Source organism: Acinonyx jubatus, chromosome E2 (genome assembly GCF_027475565.1).
Source record: "Acinonyx jubatus isolate Ajub_Pintada_27869175 chromosome E2, VMU_Ajub_asm_v1.0, whole genome shotgun sequence".
Classification (NCBI taxonomy): Eukaryota; Metazoa; Chordata; class Mammalia; order Carnivora; family Felidae; genus Acinonyx; species Acinonyx jubatus.
In genome coordinates, this window is record NC_069396.1 from 17,710,775 (window position 1) to 17,729,316 (window position 18,542).

Here is an 18,542-nt window from a genome sequence, read left to right on the forward strand (position 1 = left end):
CTCCCCGATGCCACCACCGCCTGCGGACCCCACGCAGCCAGAACTGCCCGGCCCGGGCTAGGGCAAGAAAGTGGAGTACCTGAAGGAGGAGGAGGAGGCGGAGGAGGAGGGACGCGAGAAACTCATTAGGGAAACCCATGGCTGGAGAGAGAAGAACGAAGCTGCCGCGACGGCGGGCTAGCGCTCGGCTAAGCTTTCCGCTCCCCTTTGCGAGCAGCAGCCCGCGGGAGCGAGCGAGAGGGGGCCAGGTGAGCGCAGGTGGGTGCTGATTGGTCCGGCGCCGCAGGGTCCCGCCCCCTCGCAGGTGGGGCCGCGGCTGGCTTGGTCGAGGCACCGGCGAACGCCCTCCGGTCCTCTTTGATGCCTTCCAGGGATCCCTCGGCTTTTCTGGAGCTCCTCCCGGCAGGCGCGGAGGCCTTGTCTCACAGATTCCGGGTTCGAGGGGAAAAGACAAAAAACGAACCAACAAAAACCCACCCCGTTCCTCAGCCTCCGCAGCACGCGAAGAAAAATGTTTTGTGCCTTGCGGCTACAGTGGAAAAAACAGTGGAGATGCATCTGAACCCGACTGGAAACAGAGGCGCCCCATTCATACTCCCCCGAGGCATTCTGTTATCCAAAGCTTTGATGGAGGCCGGGTGTGTCCGCCCCACACCCGGCTACAGCCCGGGCTGCCCACTGCCTCTTTCACCACCTCCCACGCCAGCCAGCCCGCTTCGAGGACACAGAGTAAGGTTTAAAACTGGCAGTGAGGTGCAACTTGCAGAAGACTCGTTACGTCCACTGCACAGCCGAACAAATGGAGGCTGGAGAGAAGGTCCCAGTTTGGGACAGAGTTCGGAGGCTGTCGTGGGGCCCAACTGGGCAAGGTAGAGGGGTGGTTATTAGCCCCACCATCTCCAGCAATCCCCTTCCCCCATTAAATATAAATAACACTTTCTCAACTTTAGGTAACTTTTAAGGTTTTTAGTGTTTTTGAGAGAGACACAACGCAAGCGGGGGAGGGGCAGAGAGAGAGGGAGACACAGAATCCAAAGCAGGCTCCAAGCTGTCAGCACAGAGCCCCAGGTGGGGCTGGAACCCACCAGCTGTGAGATCACGACCTGAGCGGAAGTCAGATGCCTAAGGGACTCAGCCACCCAGGCGTCCCAACTTTAAGTAATATTTAAATAAAAACTTAAAAAAAACATAAAGACATTTACCTGTTCCTGAGTGGTTCGGTTGGTTGGGCGTCAGACTTCATTTGGCTCAGGTCTTGGTCTCAGGGTTCATGGGATTGAGCCTGCTTGGGATTCTCTCCCTCCCTCCCTCTGTCTTGTCCCTTCCCACCCCACCTCAAAATAAAAAATAAAGACTTTTCAAAATGCGGCTGTTTTTATTGATCTGAAATACTGATATGATATAAGTGAAAACTGTTATATGCAAGCAGCCTTCCAGTGAGCCTCCTTTGGCAACCACTCTCCCACCACCCTTCTCCCATCAACCTCCTTGAGAAATGCTGAACCGCCCAGCGGGGCTGGGATTTAGACCTACTTTAGACCTGAAGTTCTTCCCTCTTCAGGAAACACAACTGGGCCCCAGGCACAGAAACTATCCTGAGACTCAGTCCCTCCACTCTGCCAGCCTTCTCCCAATCAAGCCGAGTTTCCCCATCTTCCAGTTCCCTGAGGTCTCTCCACCTTCTCTAGATGCCCTGAGAAACCAAGCTGACACCTCCTCGACACTCTCCTTCCTCCTCCCCAGCTCAGATTCAGGGGTTTGAGGAGGGGACTAGAGTCTCTAATTAGAGATTGTTTGGCCCTCAAGGGCTAACCTGGTGGCCTCCCTGGCTTTCCAACTACCAGTCCTGTGGCTATGAGGATGACACTTGCCATGAGACCATGGTAGTCCTCTCTCAAGCTGAGCGTCAGCTCTGGGGCCCTACCACCTGTGTTCAAACCTGTGTTCCACCACGATTAGTGCTACAGCCTCGGGCAAGTGAAATACCTCTTTGAGGCTCAAATGGGACTGTGAGCATCAAATGGGACTATTAAGACATCTGCCCTGTAAAGTACTAGGATTAAGTGAGTTAATACATATAAATGAGGATTAAATTAATACGTTTAAAACCAAATCTCAGTACCTGGCACAGAACAAGTGCCCAAATGCTGCCTGGTATTGTTGCTTTAGGATCTGGCTCATTTGTCCTCTGCCTCGTGAGTGGTTTCTCTCCTCCTTAGCACCCTCACATTCCCCAAAATAAGAAATGAGAAACACTGCAACCCTTCAATTTCACGGCTGATGGTAGAAGCAAGCAATTGGCATCTGGTGTTAAGGGAGAGCTCCTTTATCTGGCCTGTGGTCCCAGCAGCTGTGGGTTGGGCGTGGACAATGCAGGAATAGCCTGAGGCAGCTTGCTGAGCTCCAAGCCTGCCTTGCTGGCCCCGCTCCCCCGCAGGGGTCGCTTCCCGCCCTCCGCAGGGGTCGCTTTCCGTGCAGGAGAGGTTAGATGTCCGTGCTGGGGAGCATGGTGGCAGCGAAGACCCCAGAGGGTACCCCGTGGCTCCACCTATCTTCGCCTCGAAGGTTCCGCTGAGCCGGCCCGGAACCAGATGAAGCCATTAGGTGGACCGTTAAACACAGACGAGCCTCGAGATACAGGCCCTAATTAAGTAAACACCCGGCTAGAGGGCTGTTGAGCGCGCTCATTTCCGCCTCCTTCTAGGGCACTCAGCATTCCGGGAGAGGGCGGGGAGAGGAGAAATGGAGAGTCAGCTCTTCTGCCTGCAACTTGGACCACACTCCTGGCTTCTTTGTGGCTCCCCCTTATTGGTCATTTATTTATTCATTCATTCATTCAACAAATATTTGCTGGTAGCATGCTATGTGCCAAGCACCGGAGATACAATAGAGAACAAAACAGATAACTCTGCACCCTTGGACCTTCCATCCTCAAGTGTGGGGGTGGGGGGAATCAAGGAAAATAACCAAATAAGTAAATGTATGTTAGATAATACATGCTGTGTAGATGAACAAGAACCAAGTGGGAAGTGCCAATTCATGAGACATAAGGTAGGGTTGGAAATTGTACATAAAGTGATCTGGAAGGTGTTTCAGTCAGGGTCCAGCAGAAGACAGACTCCAGGTCAAGTGGTTCAAGCCTTAGTGAAGGGACTAGAGGAATGGGCAGGGTTCAGAGAATCAAGAGGGATGTTGAGGCACCAGGGACCCACAACAGCAGAAAGGCCTTAGAACTTTGAAGCCTGAAGGGCAAAGGGAAGAAATGGTGTCATTGAAAGTTGGGGGTTGGGGAAAGCTGGAGAATGAAGGACCACCCCTCCCAGATGCAGCTGGTGTCCAAGCAGACACAGGCACTGCCCAGAGCAGGGAGGATGTGGGAAAACTCCAACATCTCTCTCCGTTTGCCATTCATCTCCTGGCAGCGCTTCCCATGGACTAAACCCACCCAGAAGCCTAAGGGCAAGAAAGCCCAAGTAGTGGAGTGTCTAGGGGTCATTCTCCCCAGTCACATGGCAGGATGGGGGAAGACAGAAAGAAAATGGATGAGGGGTGGGTGAGCAAGGGGCAAAGTCCAGAGGCCTCAATGAGAAATGGACATTTGAACAATACCTGAAGGAAGTGAAGAAGCAGGTTACACAAGGATTCTGAAGAAAGAGTATGCCAGGCAGAGAAATCTGGGCAAAGGCCCTGAGGCAGTAGTTTACTTGGGACAGAAAAAAAAAAAGAGAGAGAGAGAGACAGTGGCTGGAGTAGAGTGAGCAAGTAGGAAATGAGTCAGAGTTGGAAGGGTGGGGAATAAATCATAGGCCACTGTCAGAACTTGGGTTTTACTGAGTGGGAAGGAAGGAAGGCACTGGAGACCTTGAGCAGAGGAGTAGTATTGAGACCGCAGAGGATGAGGGTAGAAGCAGGCAGGTCAGCTGGGATCCTACTGCAATCATCCAGGCAAAAACTGAAAAGGCTTGGTTTAGGGTGGACATTATAGAAGGGATAAGAAATGATCGGATTAAAAAACAAAACAAAACAGAAAATAACAAGTGTTGGTGAGGATATGGAAAAATTGGAACATTTGTGCATTGTTGGTGGGAACGTAAAATGGTGTAGCCAGTATGGAAAACCGTGGAAAACAGCATGACAGTTACTAAAAAAATTAAAAATAGAATTGTCATATGGTCTAGCAATTCCACTTCTAGATACATACTCAAAAGAATTGAGAGCAGGGACTCAATTAGATATTTGAATATCCCTGTTCGGGGCGCCTGGGTGGCTCAGTAGGTTGAGTGTTCGACTGCGGGTCAGGTCATGATCTCGCAGTTCGTGAGTTTGAGCCCCGCATCAGGCTCTGTGTTGACAGCTCGGAGCCTGGAGCCTGTTTCAGATTCTGTGTCTCCCTCTCTCTACCCTTTCCCCACTCATACTCTGTCTCTCTCTGTCTCTCAAAAATGAATAAACGTTAAAAAAATTTTTTTTGAATATCCATGTTCTTTTTTTTTTTAATGTTTATTTATTTTTGAGACCGAGAGAGACAGAGCATGAACGGGGGAGGGTCAGAGAGAGGGAGACACAGAATCTGAAACAGGCTCCAGGCTCTGAGCCGTCAGCACAGAGCCCGATGCGGGGCTTGAACCCACAGACTGCAAGATCATGACCTGACCCGAAGTCAGCCCACTTAACCGACTGAGCCACCCAGGCGCCCCTTGAATATCCATGTTCATAGCAGCATTATTTGCAATAGGCAAGAGGCGGGAGTAATCCAAGTGTCCATCCACACATGAATAAATAAACAAGATGTTCAACAGGTACAGAGTTTTATTTTTGCATGATGAAAAGAGTTCTGTGGATGGATGGTGGTGAGGCTTGCACAACAATGTGAATGTACTTAATGCCACTGAACTGTATGTTACATGAATTCTACCACGATTTTTAAGAAGTTACTTTAAAGGAGTGATTAGGCTCTGAGTATATTTTAAAGATACAGCCAGGACACCTGGCTGGCTCAGTCAGTAGACCATGGGACTCTTGAGCTCCCGATCATGAAATCCAGCCCCATTTTGGGCATAGAGATTACTTAAAAAAATTCTTTTTTTAAATAAAGATATTGCCAACAACAAGATTGGCTAAAGGATTGGATATGGGTGTGATAGAAAGAGTAGGTCAAGGATGACTCCAGGGTTTGAGGCCTGAGCAACCAGCAGGATGGCAACACCATTTTTTGAGTTTGGGAAGGTATGTGTAGTAGACATGGTGAGGGTACCACTCAGATCCTCCCTGGGATCCCTTTAATGGTTTCTGAGCTCCCCTTTCTTGGCTTGTGTGTGCTGATGCTTCTAGCAGCCTGCACATGTGACTCTCTTCAGAGACCTGCCCATCTGCTACTGGGGTTCCTTTGCTCTTGTAAGGAAGTGCCCAGGAGCTCACTTCCCCAACTCTTAGCCAATAACCAACTGGTGCAGGAATATGGAAGCCCAGGTCCCTTTCCCCCAGCCTGACAAATTCAGAGTAACTTACATCTAGCATTCTTCTGTGGGATCAGGCTGAAGCTACTCTCTGGGGACTTGGTCTGAAATCACACCCCTGTTCAGCTTCTCGCCTCCCCGTCCTCCTTCTTCTTTTTCTTCTTCTCCTCTTTCTCCTCCTCCTGATCCTCCTCCTCTCCTTCTTCTTCTCCTTCTTCTCTTTATCTGTCTCCTTCTTCTTCTTCTTCTTCTCCTTCCCCTCCTTCTCCTTCTTTTTTAAATTTATTTTTTTCATAATCTTACACCCAACATGGGGCTCCAACACATGACCCTGAGATCAACAGTCACATGCTCTTCTGACGGAGCAAGCCAGATGCCCCACTAGGGGCCTTTTTTGTCCTGTTTCTCCCACTCCTTTACCTACTCCTCTTGGGATCCCTTCCTTAGTAAGTCATCCAGGCACATGAATCCATCTCAGGGTGGGCTTCTTGGAATCCCACTGCAGATGGAACAAGTTTGGAATTGGGGGAAGATCAGGACTTCAAATTGGGGCATGTTTAGAGATGCCTGGTAGTAGCATGTTGAGGAGGCTGTGGTTGGAGACACCAGGTCTGGGGGAGATGTCTTGTCTGGGGATATACATTTGTCATGTTGGGAAAGCATCAGTTCTAGGGGCAGTCTGTAGAAAAAGACCTGCCTGGGTAGAATTCTGGGCCTCTGGGGCCTTCCCATCTCTGACAGAGCATGGCCTTCAGCAGTCAGAATGTCTATACTGTCCAGGGCACCCTCCATGTACACAGAGCCAGGAGTCTTTCATTTTTTGCTTTTTCGAAAAGAAGTACACAAAATAAGAGAGAGAGAGAAGAAAAGAACATAAGAAAAGTAAACTTTTCTCTGATTAAAAAAACAAGAACTACACTTTTCCTGAGTTTCTTGTCTGCATTTAAACTCCTGCTAGGGGTACCTGGGTGGCTCAATCTATTAAGCATGCGACTTGATTTTGGCAGTCATGATCTCATAGTCAGGTCTTGAGATCCAGCCCTGTGTCAGCTCACACTGGGCATGGAGACTGCTTAAGATTCATTCTCTCTCTCTCCCTCTCTCTCTCTCCCTCTCTCTCTCTATCTCTCTTTCTCTGTACCTCTGCCCCTCCCCCAAGCATGCTCCCATGTGCTTGCTCTCTCGCTCTCTCTCAAAATAAATACGTAATAAACTCATGCTACTTACTGTGATGTGCAGTCTCCGGCATTGTTACTTTCCTCTGTCTTTCTACCTCACTCTCTAGCACCCCTTTTTTCCCTCATTGGGAGCTCCTTGGGTCAGGGATCAGAATATAACTTCTCCAGATTCCCCCACACCACCCAACCCGGGAAAGGCCTGTGGCATTGAAATTAAGGTTGACAGACACGAGTCTGAACCTTGCCTCTAAAGACGACTGCCTGGGTGACCCGGGGTGAGTTATTTAATCCCTCAAAGCCCTCTGGAGTTAGTCGTTGCTATTTGATGGGTGATGGTGAGAATTATCCCAAACTGAACTCCTGACTTCCCCTACAAACCTGCTCCTCTCACAATCTGTCCATCTCAGTGAAAGGCAATTGCATCCTTCCAGCCTGAGGTGTCTTTCACTCCCTGACTCATCTTGTACTCACTCTGCTTTTCCAGCACTTGCCTCCCTGCGGTTCTCGGAACACACCGGGCGCGGGCCTGCCTGCAGCCTTTGACTTGTGCTTCCGTCTGCTGGATCGCCCTTCCCAAAGACGTCCACCTGCCTCTCTCCCTCACTCCTTCAGGCCTCTGCTCAGATGTTGCTCCTTTGAGATGGCTTCCCTGACCATCATGCATAGAGAGCATTCTCCCATCACCCTCTTTCGCCCTTCACCCTGCTTTATTTTTTCAGAGCGTTTATCACACACTAATTTATTAGTACATACATTAATTTTTTTTTTCTTTTTGGAGGCAACACACAGTAATGATTAAGAGCAAGGACTCCAGGGGCGCCTGGGTAGCTTAGTCGGTTAAGTGTCTGACTCTTTATTTCGGCTCAAGACATGATCTCATGGTTTGTGGAATCGAGCCGTGTCTTGGGCTCTGTGCTGGGGGTAGAAACTACTTAAGATTCTCTCTCTCTCTCTCTCCCTCTGCCCCTCTCCCCTGTGTACTCACTTGCCTGTGTTCTCTCTTCCTCCCTCTCTCTCTCTCTAAGAAAAGAAAAAGAAAAAGAAAAAAGAGTAAGTGGCAAGAGCCACTGTCTGGCTTTGAATCCTGAATCCAGCTTTTCTGACCTATGGGATTAGGTAGGTGATTCTAACTCCTGTGTGTTCCAGTATTCTCTAGGGGTTCTGGGCTGGCTCAGTTGGTAGAGTGTGAGACCCTTGATCAACTCTCTTGTGCTCCAGCAGTCTCATCTAGAAAATGGGATAAGCATAATAATACCTTCCTCATAGGTTATGATTTACTATTTGTAAAGCACTTTAGAACATTATAAACATAAGTGCTTATTAAATTGTATTTATTGTCACTCTCCCCTCATTGAGTGTATCCTCTGTGAAAGATAGGTAATTTTTTAAGTTTATTTATTTATTTTGGGAGAGAGGTGGGGGAGGGGGGAGAGAGAGAGCTGGAGAGGCCAGAGAGAGAGAGAGAGGGAGAGAGAATCCCGAGCAAGCTCCAGGTTGTCAGTGCAGAGCCTGATGTCAGGCCTGAATTCATGAACCATGAGATCATGACTTGAACCAAAACCAAGAGATAAATGAAGGTTTAACCGACTGAGCCACCCAGATGCCCGTGAAAAGTATTTTTGTCTGCTGTTCACTGTTGTACATTCAGTGCCTAGAACAGCTTAGCATAAAATACTCAAGTATTTATTGAATGGATGAAATCAACAAGATCTTTCTGATGAGAGATCCAATGAGCTAATACAGAGATAAATGTTTTGCAAAGTGTCATACAAATAAAACAAGTCATAATAAAATGAACTACTACTATTTCCTGAGCACGCACTGGACACAGACTCTGTACTAATTACTTTTATGCATGAACTCATTCGAATCCTCACAACTTGACATAGTAGTTCATATTATTCTCTTTTCACAGACAAGGAAACTGGGGTTAAGTCCCTTGCCCAAGACCATACAGGTAAGGCAGAGGCAGAGCCACAGTGCAACCCAGTTCTGCCTCACTCCAGCATTCATTGCCTGAACCAGTTGCCAAGCTGCTATCCATCAGTATTTGCTGGAAGAATGAATTTGTGAAGCAGGTCTTTGGTATATTAGGAAGAATTCCACAATATCCAATCCTTTCTCTTAAAAACCTCTTAAAATAAACATATTTGCCCCTGGTTCAAGGTTAAATTCTGGGTCCTCCAAGAAACATTTAGAAAGAGCTTTCCTGCCCATTTTTGGTAGCAAAAATTCCCAGATCTCCACTCCCACACAGCACATTTATGGGGATGTGTCCCAAAGACAAGCGGGTATTTTGTAGTCTTTTCTAGGAAGTAGCCTTAAAACTGGGTGAGGTCCTATTTCCTGTCCCTCCCCTCCACTGCCCAGTGCTCTGAACAAACGATTCCATAGTCTTACTTCTTTATATTTGTTCTTGATTTTTCTGAGACCTTCCTTTTTGTCTGGCAATGTCACTGGCCAACTCCTTCCATCTATCACTTCTGAATCCTTTAAGGTGCTGAGACAGCTGATCCCCAGCAAGAAACTTGATCCATATGCCTTCCCTTTCCTTGAATCTTGGAGGGGCTGTGCTGCCTTCAGCACTGGTGAAGTTTTGCCAAGGTCTGAGCTGTCAGTTTCCAGAGATCAGAGGCCAAGCATTTATGTATGTGTGTACACTGAGCACACAGAATCAATTAATCGATAAGCACTCACAAAGCCCTGAAGACTTGTGGTTGGCCAAGGTCTAGAGACTTTGAGAAGTGTATGGCCAAAAAGGGCCTTAAAGAAAATAATAATAACAATAAAATAATAATAATAATCTATCCTCAAAGCCATTCTTCATCCTTCCTCTAAGAGGCAGGTGACCTGCAATTTAGGTTTCCCAGGCTCCCTTGAGAGATAACTTCCTGCTGGGGTCGGACAGTGGGAAGCACTAGAGGGAGACTAGAGGGTGTGACAATGGAAAGGCCAGGGTATTTCTTCTCCTACAGCAGTGTCTTGGCAAAGGCTGTGTCTTGTCTACAGCTCCAGCTCTTGCTGTGGTTCCAGGTTCTGCCAGACTCTGGGCTCCAGTAACACCACCGTTTCCCTCTCTTCTTCCTGCTCAGTGGTGGATGATTTCTTGCTGCCTAATCTGTAGGTCACATCACTGTCCTCTATTTGACTTCTCAGCCTCTCCATCACTTCTGTATTAAGTTCCCTTTGCTTTAAAGACTCACAGTGTTTTTTGCCTTCCCTATTGGAACTTGACTGATAGAAGAGTTAAAACTTACACAGTGCTGGGGCACCTGGGTAGCTCAGTCAGTTGAGCATTTGACTCAGATCATGATCTTGAGGTTTGTGAGTTCAAGCGCCGCATGGAGCTCTCTGCTGTCAGCACAGGGCCCACTTCAGATCCTCTATCTCCCTCATTCTCTGCCCCTCCTCCGCTCATGCTCACGCGCTGTCTCTCTCTCTCTCTCTCAAAAATAATAAACATAAAAAAAAGAAAACTTACAAATACGTGCCAGTGTTCTAAGTGTATTATGTAAGATAACTTTCTCAATTCTACCATCTGAGGAATGATTACAGTCTACAGATCACATTTACATCACAAAACTGAGGCACAAAGAGTTTGATCTACCCTAGTAACATCCCAAATCTGGATGCATATCAAAAATTTGCTCAGGAAGCAAATTAAAAATAGAGGAGATGATGGATGCCATCCTATACCTACTGAATCAGACTCGTTGGTCCATGGGGCCCAGGAATATGGATATTTAAAAGATCCCCAGGTGATTCAGATGCTGCTAACCCAGCAGGCCTCCATGAACTGGTATTCAGGAAACCCTGACCTTGTTCTGGTGATGAAGACACCTAGATCCAGATCAGGAAGGTGGCCTGCCCCAGCTGCACAGCAAGCTCTCTGGCAGACAAAAACACCGCCAAGGGCAGCAGTTTCTGCTATCGTCACTGCCTTCTCCTTCAAGGTCACATGGCTGGTTCTGACGTTTGGACTTGCTTTCCCTAGGAGGCATCTGAAGCCACTTCTTATAAGAACTGTTTTGGAAAATTCAGTGTATAAACAGACATGTACGCAGGATTTCTGACTGGCTGATCAGCGTTTGGGAAAGAAAAAAGGAGGCACTTTAATCCACATAATCTCTTATTTTCAGTCCTTTGTGAACAACTTCAGGGAGTTAGTTAATCCTGCATTCTACCTTCCCTATTCTGACTGAGACTCTGGTTGGGTGAAGAATATATACTTTTTAACAGGAGCCCATGGTGATCAGACAATTTGGAAAAGATTATCAAAATCCAAAAAGCCCACAATCTAAATGGACTTCATAATAACCAACCCCATAAAGGCTGGACTTTTGTCTCCTCTCCGCACACCATTACTATATTCCCAGCACCAACAGCAGTGCCTGGCACTTAGCAGGTGCTTAATAAATATTTGTTGAATGAAATAATAATAGTAATACTTTTTCTTGAATTTTGAAAATATTTTTGGTACAGTTATTCCCTGATCCCCACGATGGACAGGATAGATATCAGAGTCTTCATTTTACAGATGAAACTGAGTTCGGAGAGACTGGGTGCCCTACCAGGTCACACAGCTAATGAGAAGTGTTAGAAGTTCTCTCTAGGAAATTCTCCCTCCCAGCCAGTGGTGATGAGGAGAAACACAAGTGGGAAGATGCACATATGAATGAAGAATAAACTGTCAGAATACAGTTCAAATAACTTGACAAGGGAAGAAATTCTAGCCTTTCACCAGAGGAGGAGATTGGGGGCTCAAAAATTCCAGAGGATACACAAATCTCTCTCTCTCTCTCTCTCTCTCTCTCTCTCTCTGAACTCAGCACTTTCCTTAGTCATTAGTTCAGGCAGCCCTTGCTTGCCTGCTTTATTGGCAATAGTAACTCCCCCTTTGTCCATATCATCAAATGCTAAATGCTTTGTGCATCTTATTCTACCATCTCTCTCCTGGACGACTGCAGTAGCCTTCCTTAATTCCCCTCCTACCTGTTTTCCCCACTCATGTCAGACTGATCACTTAAAACTGCCTAAATAGGGGTGCCTGGGGGGCTCAGTAGGTTGAATGTCTGACTTTTGATTTTGGCTCGGGTCATGATCTCATGGTTTGTGAGTTTGAGCTCCGCATCGGGCTCTGCGCTGACCGCATGGAGCCCGCTTGGGATTCTCTCTCTCTCTCTCTCTCTCTCTCTCTCTCTCTGCCCTCCCCTGCTTGCACTCTCTCTCTTTCTCAAAACAAAGAAACGTTTTAAAATAAAACTTCCTAAATGAGTAAACAAATAAAACATAAAACATAAACAAGCAAACAAACAAACAGATCACTTTATCTGATTAAAATTCCTAAAGGCCTCTGCACTATGCTCTGTCAAGGTTCTGCCTGGTCTAGTCCCCACCTACCTCTCCATTTATTACATTCAAGAAATACTTATTGAGGGCCTACCATGTGTCAGGTGCTATTTGGGGCATTGAGGATGCAGCAGGAAATCAAATAAACAAGGTCCTTTCAAGGAGTTTATAAGAAAAAAAGTAGAGAAGTTAACAAACAAGATAGAGACTACTGAAAGTGCTAAGGTGGACATAAAGTAACAAGAAAATCTCTAGGGAAGCCAATTTATTGACAGAATGGTCAGGGCAGATGCTCTGAGGAAGCAACACTGAAGCTAAGACTTGAAGGCTGAGAAGGAGTCAGTCATGGAAAAGTTGGGAGAAAGTATTCCAGGCAGAAGGAACAGGCATGTGCCAAGGTCCTGAGGTAAGCAACTTCTACAAATCAGGAACAAAGAAGTCAGTGTGGCCGAAGCAGAATGAATCAGAGAGACAGATGAGGTAACAGCAGAGAAACAGGTGTGCGCCAGATCATATAGGGCTCTGTAGCCACAGAGAGTAGTCTTTTATCCCAGAATAAAAGAAAATCAAAAATTTTAAGCAGAGGAGGAATATTGCCTGATTTATATTTTGTAACAATCCTTCCGGCTGCTGTGTGAAAATGAACTGGGGGCAGGAGGAATGAATGAAGGACAAGAGAGAAGGCTGGTGCTGGGTCCAGACAAGAGATGATGAGCTTGCCTGGGGCCACAAGACAAGATGAAGTAGAGTGGTCAGATTCCTGATAGAGCTTTGGGGTGGAATTGGCAAGACTTGATGATAGATTGATTTTGAGGATGAAGGAAAAGAGGAGATGGTGCTATTTATGGAGACAAAATCAAGTGCAGGAGGAATCAAGTTACATCTGGATTGTGAAGTTGGAGCTAGCCAGATGCAGATGTCAAGTTCACCACGGGCTATGGGCAGGGTTGGATATACCAACATGGGTATCTCCGAACAGTCAGCACTTAAATGCATTGGATTAGCCCTGTTGCCCTCTGACGTTTGAAGACTGGGCAGGGAAGGAGGGACTAAGAGAGGTAAAAGGAAAACCAACCATAAGATTGAAGTCCACAAATGAAAGGGTTTCAGAAAAGAGGAAGTGATCAGTTGGGTCAAAGTTGCTGGGAGCTTGAAAGATGTGGTCAGAGATATGTCCATTGAATTTGGCTGCTCGAGTTTGTTGGGAGCATAGTTTTAGCAAGAAATCAACCCAGTAACAATACTGGATTAGACAGAAGAGTAAATTAGAGGTGAGGAGAAATGTATGGAGAATTCTTTTCAAGTTTCCTTCAACAGAGAATGTAGCTGCAGGTGTGTATGTGCAGCCAAGTGACAGTTTGTTTTTCTAGCTCAAATTTACTAGAACCATGTTCTCCAAACTTCAGTCATTGAAGAATAGTCTTTGGGGGTGCCTGGGTGTCTCAGTCACTTGAGCATCTGACTTGATTTTGGCTCAGGTTACCATCCCAGGGTCATGAATTCAAGCTCCACATCGGGCTCCACACTCAGCGTTGATTCTGTCTCTCTCTCCCTCTGCCCCTCTCCCCCGACTCATGCTCGCTCTCTTTCTAAAATTTAAAAAAAAAAAAAAAATTAAAAAATTAAAAATTGTTAAAAAAAAGAAAAGGAATCATTTTTGTTTTTGCCCCATCCATATCCCAGGGGTACTCTATATGTAAAATTAGTATTAAAATCAACTCACTTTTAATTTAAATTTGCTGGAAATATTTACTTACAAAAAAAAGCAACATTACTCCGTCAAATGGGAAACGAACACCACTTGCCATAAATAGCGAATCAGTTCAATAAAAATAAAACAATGTCACTAGGTTCCAGCTGGAGATTATTGCCTGCTGGGGGCTGAGCCTAGGATCAGCTCTGTTTAAAAAGGGAAATCACTAAGCGTTAGATGTTGAAGACATACGGACATCAAAGTGAAACTTTCTCCTTCAAGGACTGAAAGAGAATTAAAAGGAATTTTGGAGGGGCGGGGGGTGGCCTATGTGATTTAAAACCACCTAATAGTAGGCCTATACTCTGAGAAATACTTCTTAGAACATTTTATTTTATTGAGAAATAACTTACACTTAGTTGAGTGTGCAAATCTTAAATGTGAAGCTTAAATAATTTTTACAAATGTATATACCAGTGTAACCAGCACCCAGCTCAAGCTCTACAATTTCCCAGCAAGCAGGCCAGTGCCAACCTCGAAACATAACAGACAAGGTGTGTGTCTTCATGGGATTTACAGTTTGCTCCCCATGATATCGCTAGCACCTAGCACAGTGCTAGTACATACTACATACTAGGTGCTCTCTCTCTTTCTTCCTTTTTGGCTTATCTATGTGTGGTTTTTTTTTTTGTTTTTTTGTTTTTTTGTTTTTTTTTTTTCCTATTTTCTACAGAGAGCGTGTGTTATTTGTGAGTTAAATACCAGTCTTATCCAGGACACCTGGCTGGCTCATTTGGTTGAGTGTGCAACTCTTGATCTTGGGGTTGTAAGTTCGAGCCTGATGTTGGGTGCAGAGATTACTTAAAAATAAAATCCTAAAAGAACAAAAACAACCAGTCTTATCCAAACTCCAATTTTCCAGAGTGTCTAATCGAGAACTTATCAAGGAAAACCAAAAAGAACAACATCAGGATCTCCCTGTGGATATAAAACCCTGGACTGAGAAGAGAGAAGTGTCCAAACAGCAGAATCCAGGAGCAGGTCTCCTGATTCCAAGCCTCTCCCTCACCTACTAATCTGTATTTTATAGCCCTCTGCAGTGGTCTTTGCTCTCACACCCTCACACACAGTAGTTAAGGACACCAGAACCCATTTGTGTGCCCTCCTCATTAAAACAGGGACAGCAAGACAAAACATCTCCAACAAGTCTTTAAAAATTTAAAGAGCCTGATAAAGTCCTTCATTTGGCATCTGCCACGGAAGGAAATCGCCTCTGGCGTGTGTGTCTGTTGTGTTCCCCCTTTCCCAGACATCTTTTGTACAAACACCCTCCCTAAGGTTTACCTGCAGCTGATTGTAGGAGGGTGTCAGGACCCCTTGCAGTGGAAGATGGGGAAAGCCCTTATTTTCAGACAGTGAAGCTAATGAGTTGATACTCTTCAAGCACGTTGAGGATCAAAGCGTGAGATCTGAAACTTCGGCAATAATACAGCCACCTGCGGGCATGGGTGGGCCCAAGCTGGAGGGCCCTGGAGAGCAGTACCAGGTGCCTTGCACACTGGCTGAGCCTGCCTGTGACAAGACAGGTGTCAGGGCTGACTGGAGAAGGCCAGGTCCCCAAGCTGCATGCAGGAAGAAAGAATTCAGAACAATTGTAATTAAACTAGTTACAGGAATTTGGGGGGTTGGAGAGGGGTAGAAGTAAAGGACAAGGAAGAAAAAAACATTCCCACCAAACCAAATGAACAAATGTTAGAGTTTTAGCTTTAGTTTGCTTCCAAAATGATGCAACCAGTGTCCTTTGTGTCCAAAATGTGCAACCAGAATATCGTGATTAAGGTAAAAATACTTAATTTCTACTTAGAAATTCATTCCCATCTTTACCTCCAAAGATGCAAACACTCTGAAATGGTTTATGTGCTCCTCCCTGAATCTACAAAATAGTTTCACATAATTGTAATAGACCGACAACTTACTTTTCCCAGTAAGTCACATATTTGTAAGAATTGTCCAAATTGATATACATGAATTTACTCCTTTATCACCTCCAGCACATACATGGACCACATTTTGTTGGTGGCCATGTAATACCAATAGCCAACACTTAACAGCATTCCTCTCTCCCAGAAACGTTTCCAAGTCCTCTCTGCATATTAACCCCTTTAATTCTCACAAGGATCTAAGAGGGCATAGGCTTAAATCAAATTTCTCATCATCACACAGCTGGTAAGTTGTCAGGGTATGATTTGGAGCCCAAGTCTGGAGCCAAAATTAGGCTCTTAACCACTACATCATCCAGCCGGCACTTGGGTTGCTTCCCAAGTTTTGATCTTTCAGGCAAGTTGTCACAGTATTGTATCAATTAGCTATTGCTGGGTAACAAACCATCCCCAAAATGTAGTGGCTTAAAACAATAATAGTTTGCTATTTCTCGGGGCGCCTGGGTGGCGCAGTCGGTTAAGCGTCCGACTTCAGCCAGGTCACGATCTCGCGGTCCGTGAGTTTGAGCCCCGCGTCAGGCTCTGGGCTGATGGCTCAGAGCCTGGAGCCTGTTTCCGATTCTGTGTCTCCCTCTCTCTCTGCCCCTCCCCCGTTCATGCTCTGTCTCTCTCTGTCCCAAAAATAAAATAAACGTTGAAAAAAAAATTAAAAAAAAAATAATAGTTTGCTATTTCTCATGATTCTGGGGGATGACAAGATTCTTCTGATCTCACCTGGACTCACTTAGTGGCTGCGGTTAACTGAAACAAGCTGCGGTTAACTGGCAGCTTGACTGATTGGCTTATGGTGGCCTCAGTGACATGTCTGGAGCCTCAGCTGGGATTTCTGGCTGTCTCTTTCCAGCTGGACTTCTTCAGAAAATGGTGGCAATGTTCTAAGAGAGTGACAGCAGAAGCTGCAAGGTCTCAGCAATATTGGTTTAGGAAAGTCACAGGGGTACCTGGGTGGCTCAGTCAGCTGAGCGCCCACCTTCAGCTCAGGTCATGATCTCACTGTTCCCAAGTTCAGGCCCCTCATCAGGCTTTGTGCTGATAGCTCAAACCCTGGAGCTTGTTTCAGATTCTCTCCCTCTCTCTCTCTCTCTCTCTCTCTCTCTCTGCCCCTCCTCTGCTTGCACTCTGTTTCTCTCTCTCAAAAATAAATAAACATTAAAAGAAGAAAGAAAGGAAGGAAGGAAGGAAGAAAGAAAGAGAAAGAGAAAGAAAGTCAAAAGACCAGCTCAGATTCAAAAAGTGGGAAAATAGACCCACCTTTGATGGGAGGGAAAGCAAAGAATTTGTGGTCACCTTGAATCTACTAAAGTAAACATCCTTATATACCCCTGGTGTATGGGGAGTGTGTGTGTCCCTAAAATGTACCAAGAACTAGAATTTCTGGAACTGGATTTTCTAACTTCATAGTTGTTTTTATTGAGATATGATTCACATACCATAAAACTCACCATTTTAAACTGGTGAATTCAAGAGTTTTTAGGCTGTACAACCATCACTGTTATCTAATTCTGGAACATTTTTATTAACCCCCAAATAAATTCCTAACTCATTGGTAGGAAATTTCCATTCCCCTCCTCCTCAGCCTTTGGAAAGCACCTTTAGATTTAACTATTCTGGACATTTCATATAAATGGAATCATGCAATATATGGTCTCATTATCTGGCTTCTTAAACTTAGCATAATGTTCTCAAGGTTCATCTGCATTGTAGCATGAATCAGTACTTCATTCCTTTCTACGGCTGAATACTAGTCCATTTACTGACTGACCACATTTTGTTGATCCATTCACCAGTTGATGGACATCCACGTTGTTTCTGCTTCTGAATAATGCTTCTATGAACATTCATGCACAAGATTTTGCACAAAAACACATTTGCAATTCTCTTGGATCTATATCTCAGAGTAGAACTGTTGGGTTGTGTGGTAACTCTATGTATAACTCTTTGGGGAACTGCCAAACTGGTTTCCATAGTGGCTGTCCCATTTTACATTTCTCCCAGCAATTCATGAAGTTTCTGATTTCCCTCCATGTCTTTGCCAACATTTGTTATTTTTCATTAAAAAAAAATTATAGCTACGGGTCACCTGGCTGGCTCAACCTCACAACCCCAAGATCAAGAGTCATATGTTCTTCTGACTGAGCCAGCCAGACACCTTCAATCCTTTGTCCATTTTTATTTTTAAAAAAGTTTTGAACATTTATTTTTTTAATGATTTTTTTTAATGTTTATTTATTTTCGAGAGAGAGAGAGAGACAGAGTATTAACGGGAGAGGTGCAGAGAGAGAGAGAGGAAGACACAGAATCCGAAATGAGCTCCAGGCTCTGAGCTGTTGGCCCAGAGCCTGATGTGGGGCTGGAACTCATGAGCAGTGAAATCATGACCTGAACCGAAGTCAGACACTTAACTGACTAAGCCACCCAGGCGCCCTGTCATTTATTTATTTTTGAGAGACAGAGAGAGACAGAGTGCAAGCAGTGGAGGGGCAGAGAGAGAGAGGGAGACACAGAATCCGAAGCAAGCTTCAGGCTCTGAGTTGTCAGCACAGAGCCCGACGTGAGGCTTGAACCCATGGACCATGAGATCGTGACCTGCGCCAAGTCAAACGCTTAACCAACTGAGCCACTGAGGCACCTCTCCTTTGTCCATTTTTAAAATGGGTTGTCTTTTTATTGTTGAATTGTAAGAGTTCTTTATATATTCGTTAATAGACCCTAGTCAAATATATGATGTCCAAATATTTTTTCCCATTCTGTGGGTTGTCTTTTCACTTTCTCAATAGTGTCCTTTAAAAAACACAAGTTTTGGGATACGTGGGTGGCTCAGTTGGTTGAGCGTCCGACTTCGGCTCAGGTCATGATCTCACCGTTG

The 18,542-nt window shown here is 45.5% G+C and overlaps 1 protein-coding gene across 2 annotated transcripts in view; it reads right to left on the reverse strand.

The window, feature by feature from the left end:
* The window catches only part of CDH3 (cadherin 3), a 59,788-nt gene extending 46,223 nt beyond the window's left edge, over positions 1–13,565 (reverse strand). The window contains exon 1 of one of the 2 annotated variants that reach the window (XM_027076076.2): positions 13,365–13,565. In XM_027076076.2, the coding sequence (XP_026931877.1) occupies positions 13,365–13,373 (9 nt within the window). In that variant the 5' untranslated portion in view covers positions 13,374–13,565. Of the gene's footprint in view, positions 1–79; positions 916–13,364 lie in introns of those variants that run through there. The other variant, XM_027076075.2, reaches the window with a different exon arrangement.
* Positions 13,566–18,542: the final 4,977 nt, after the last annotated feature.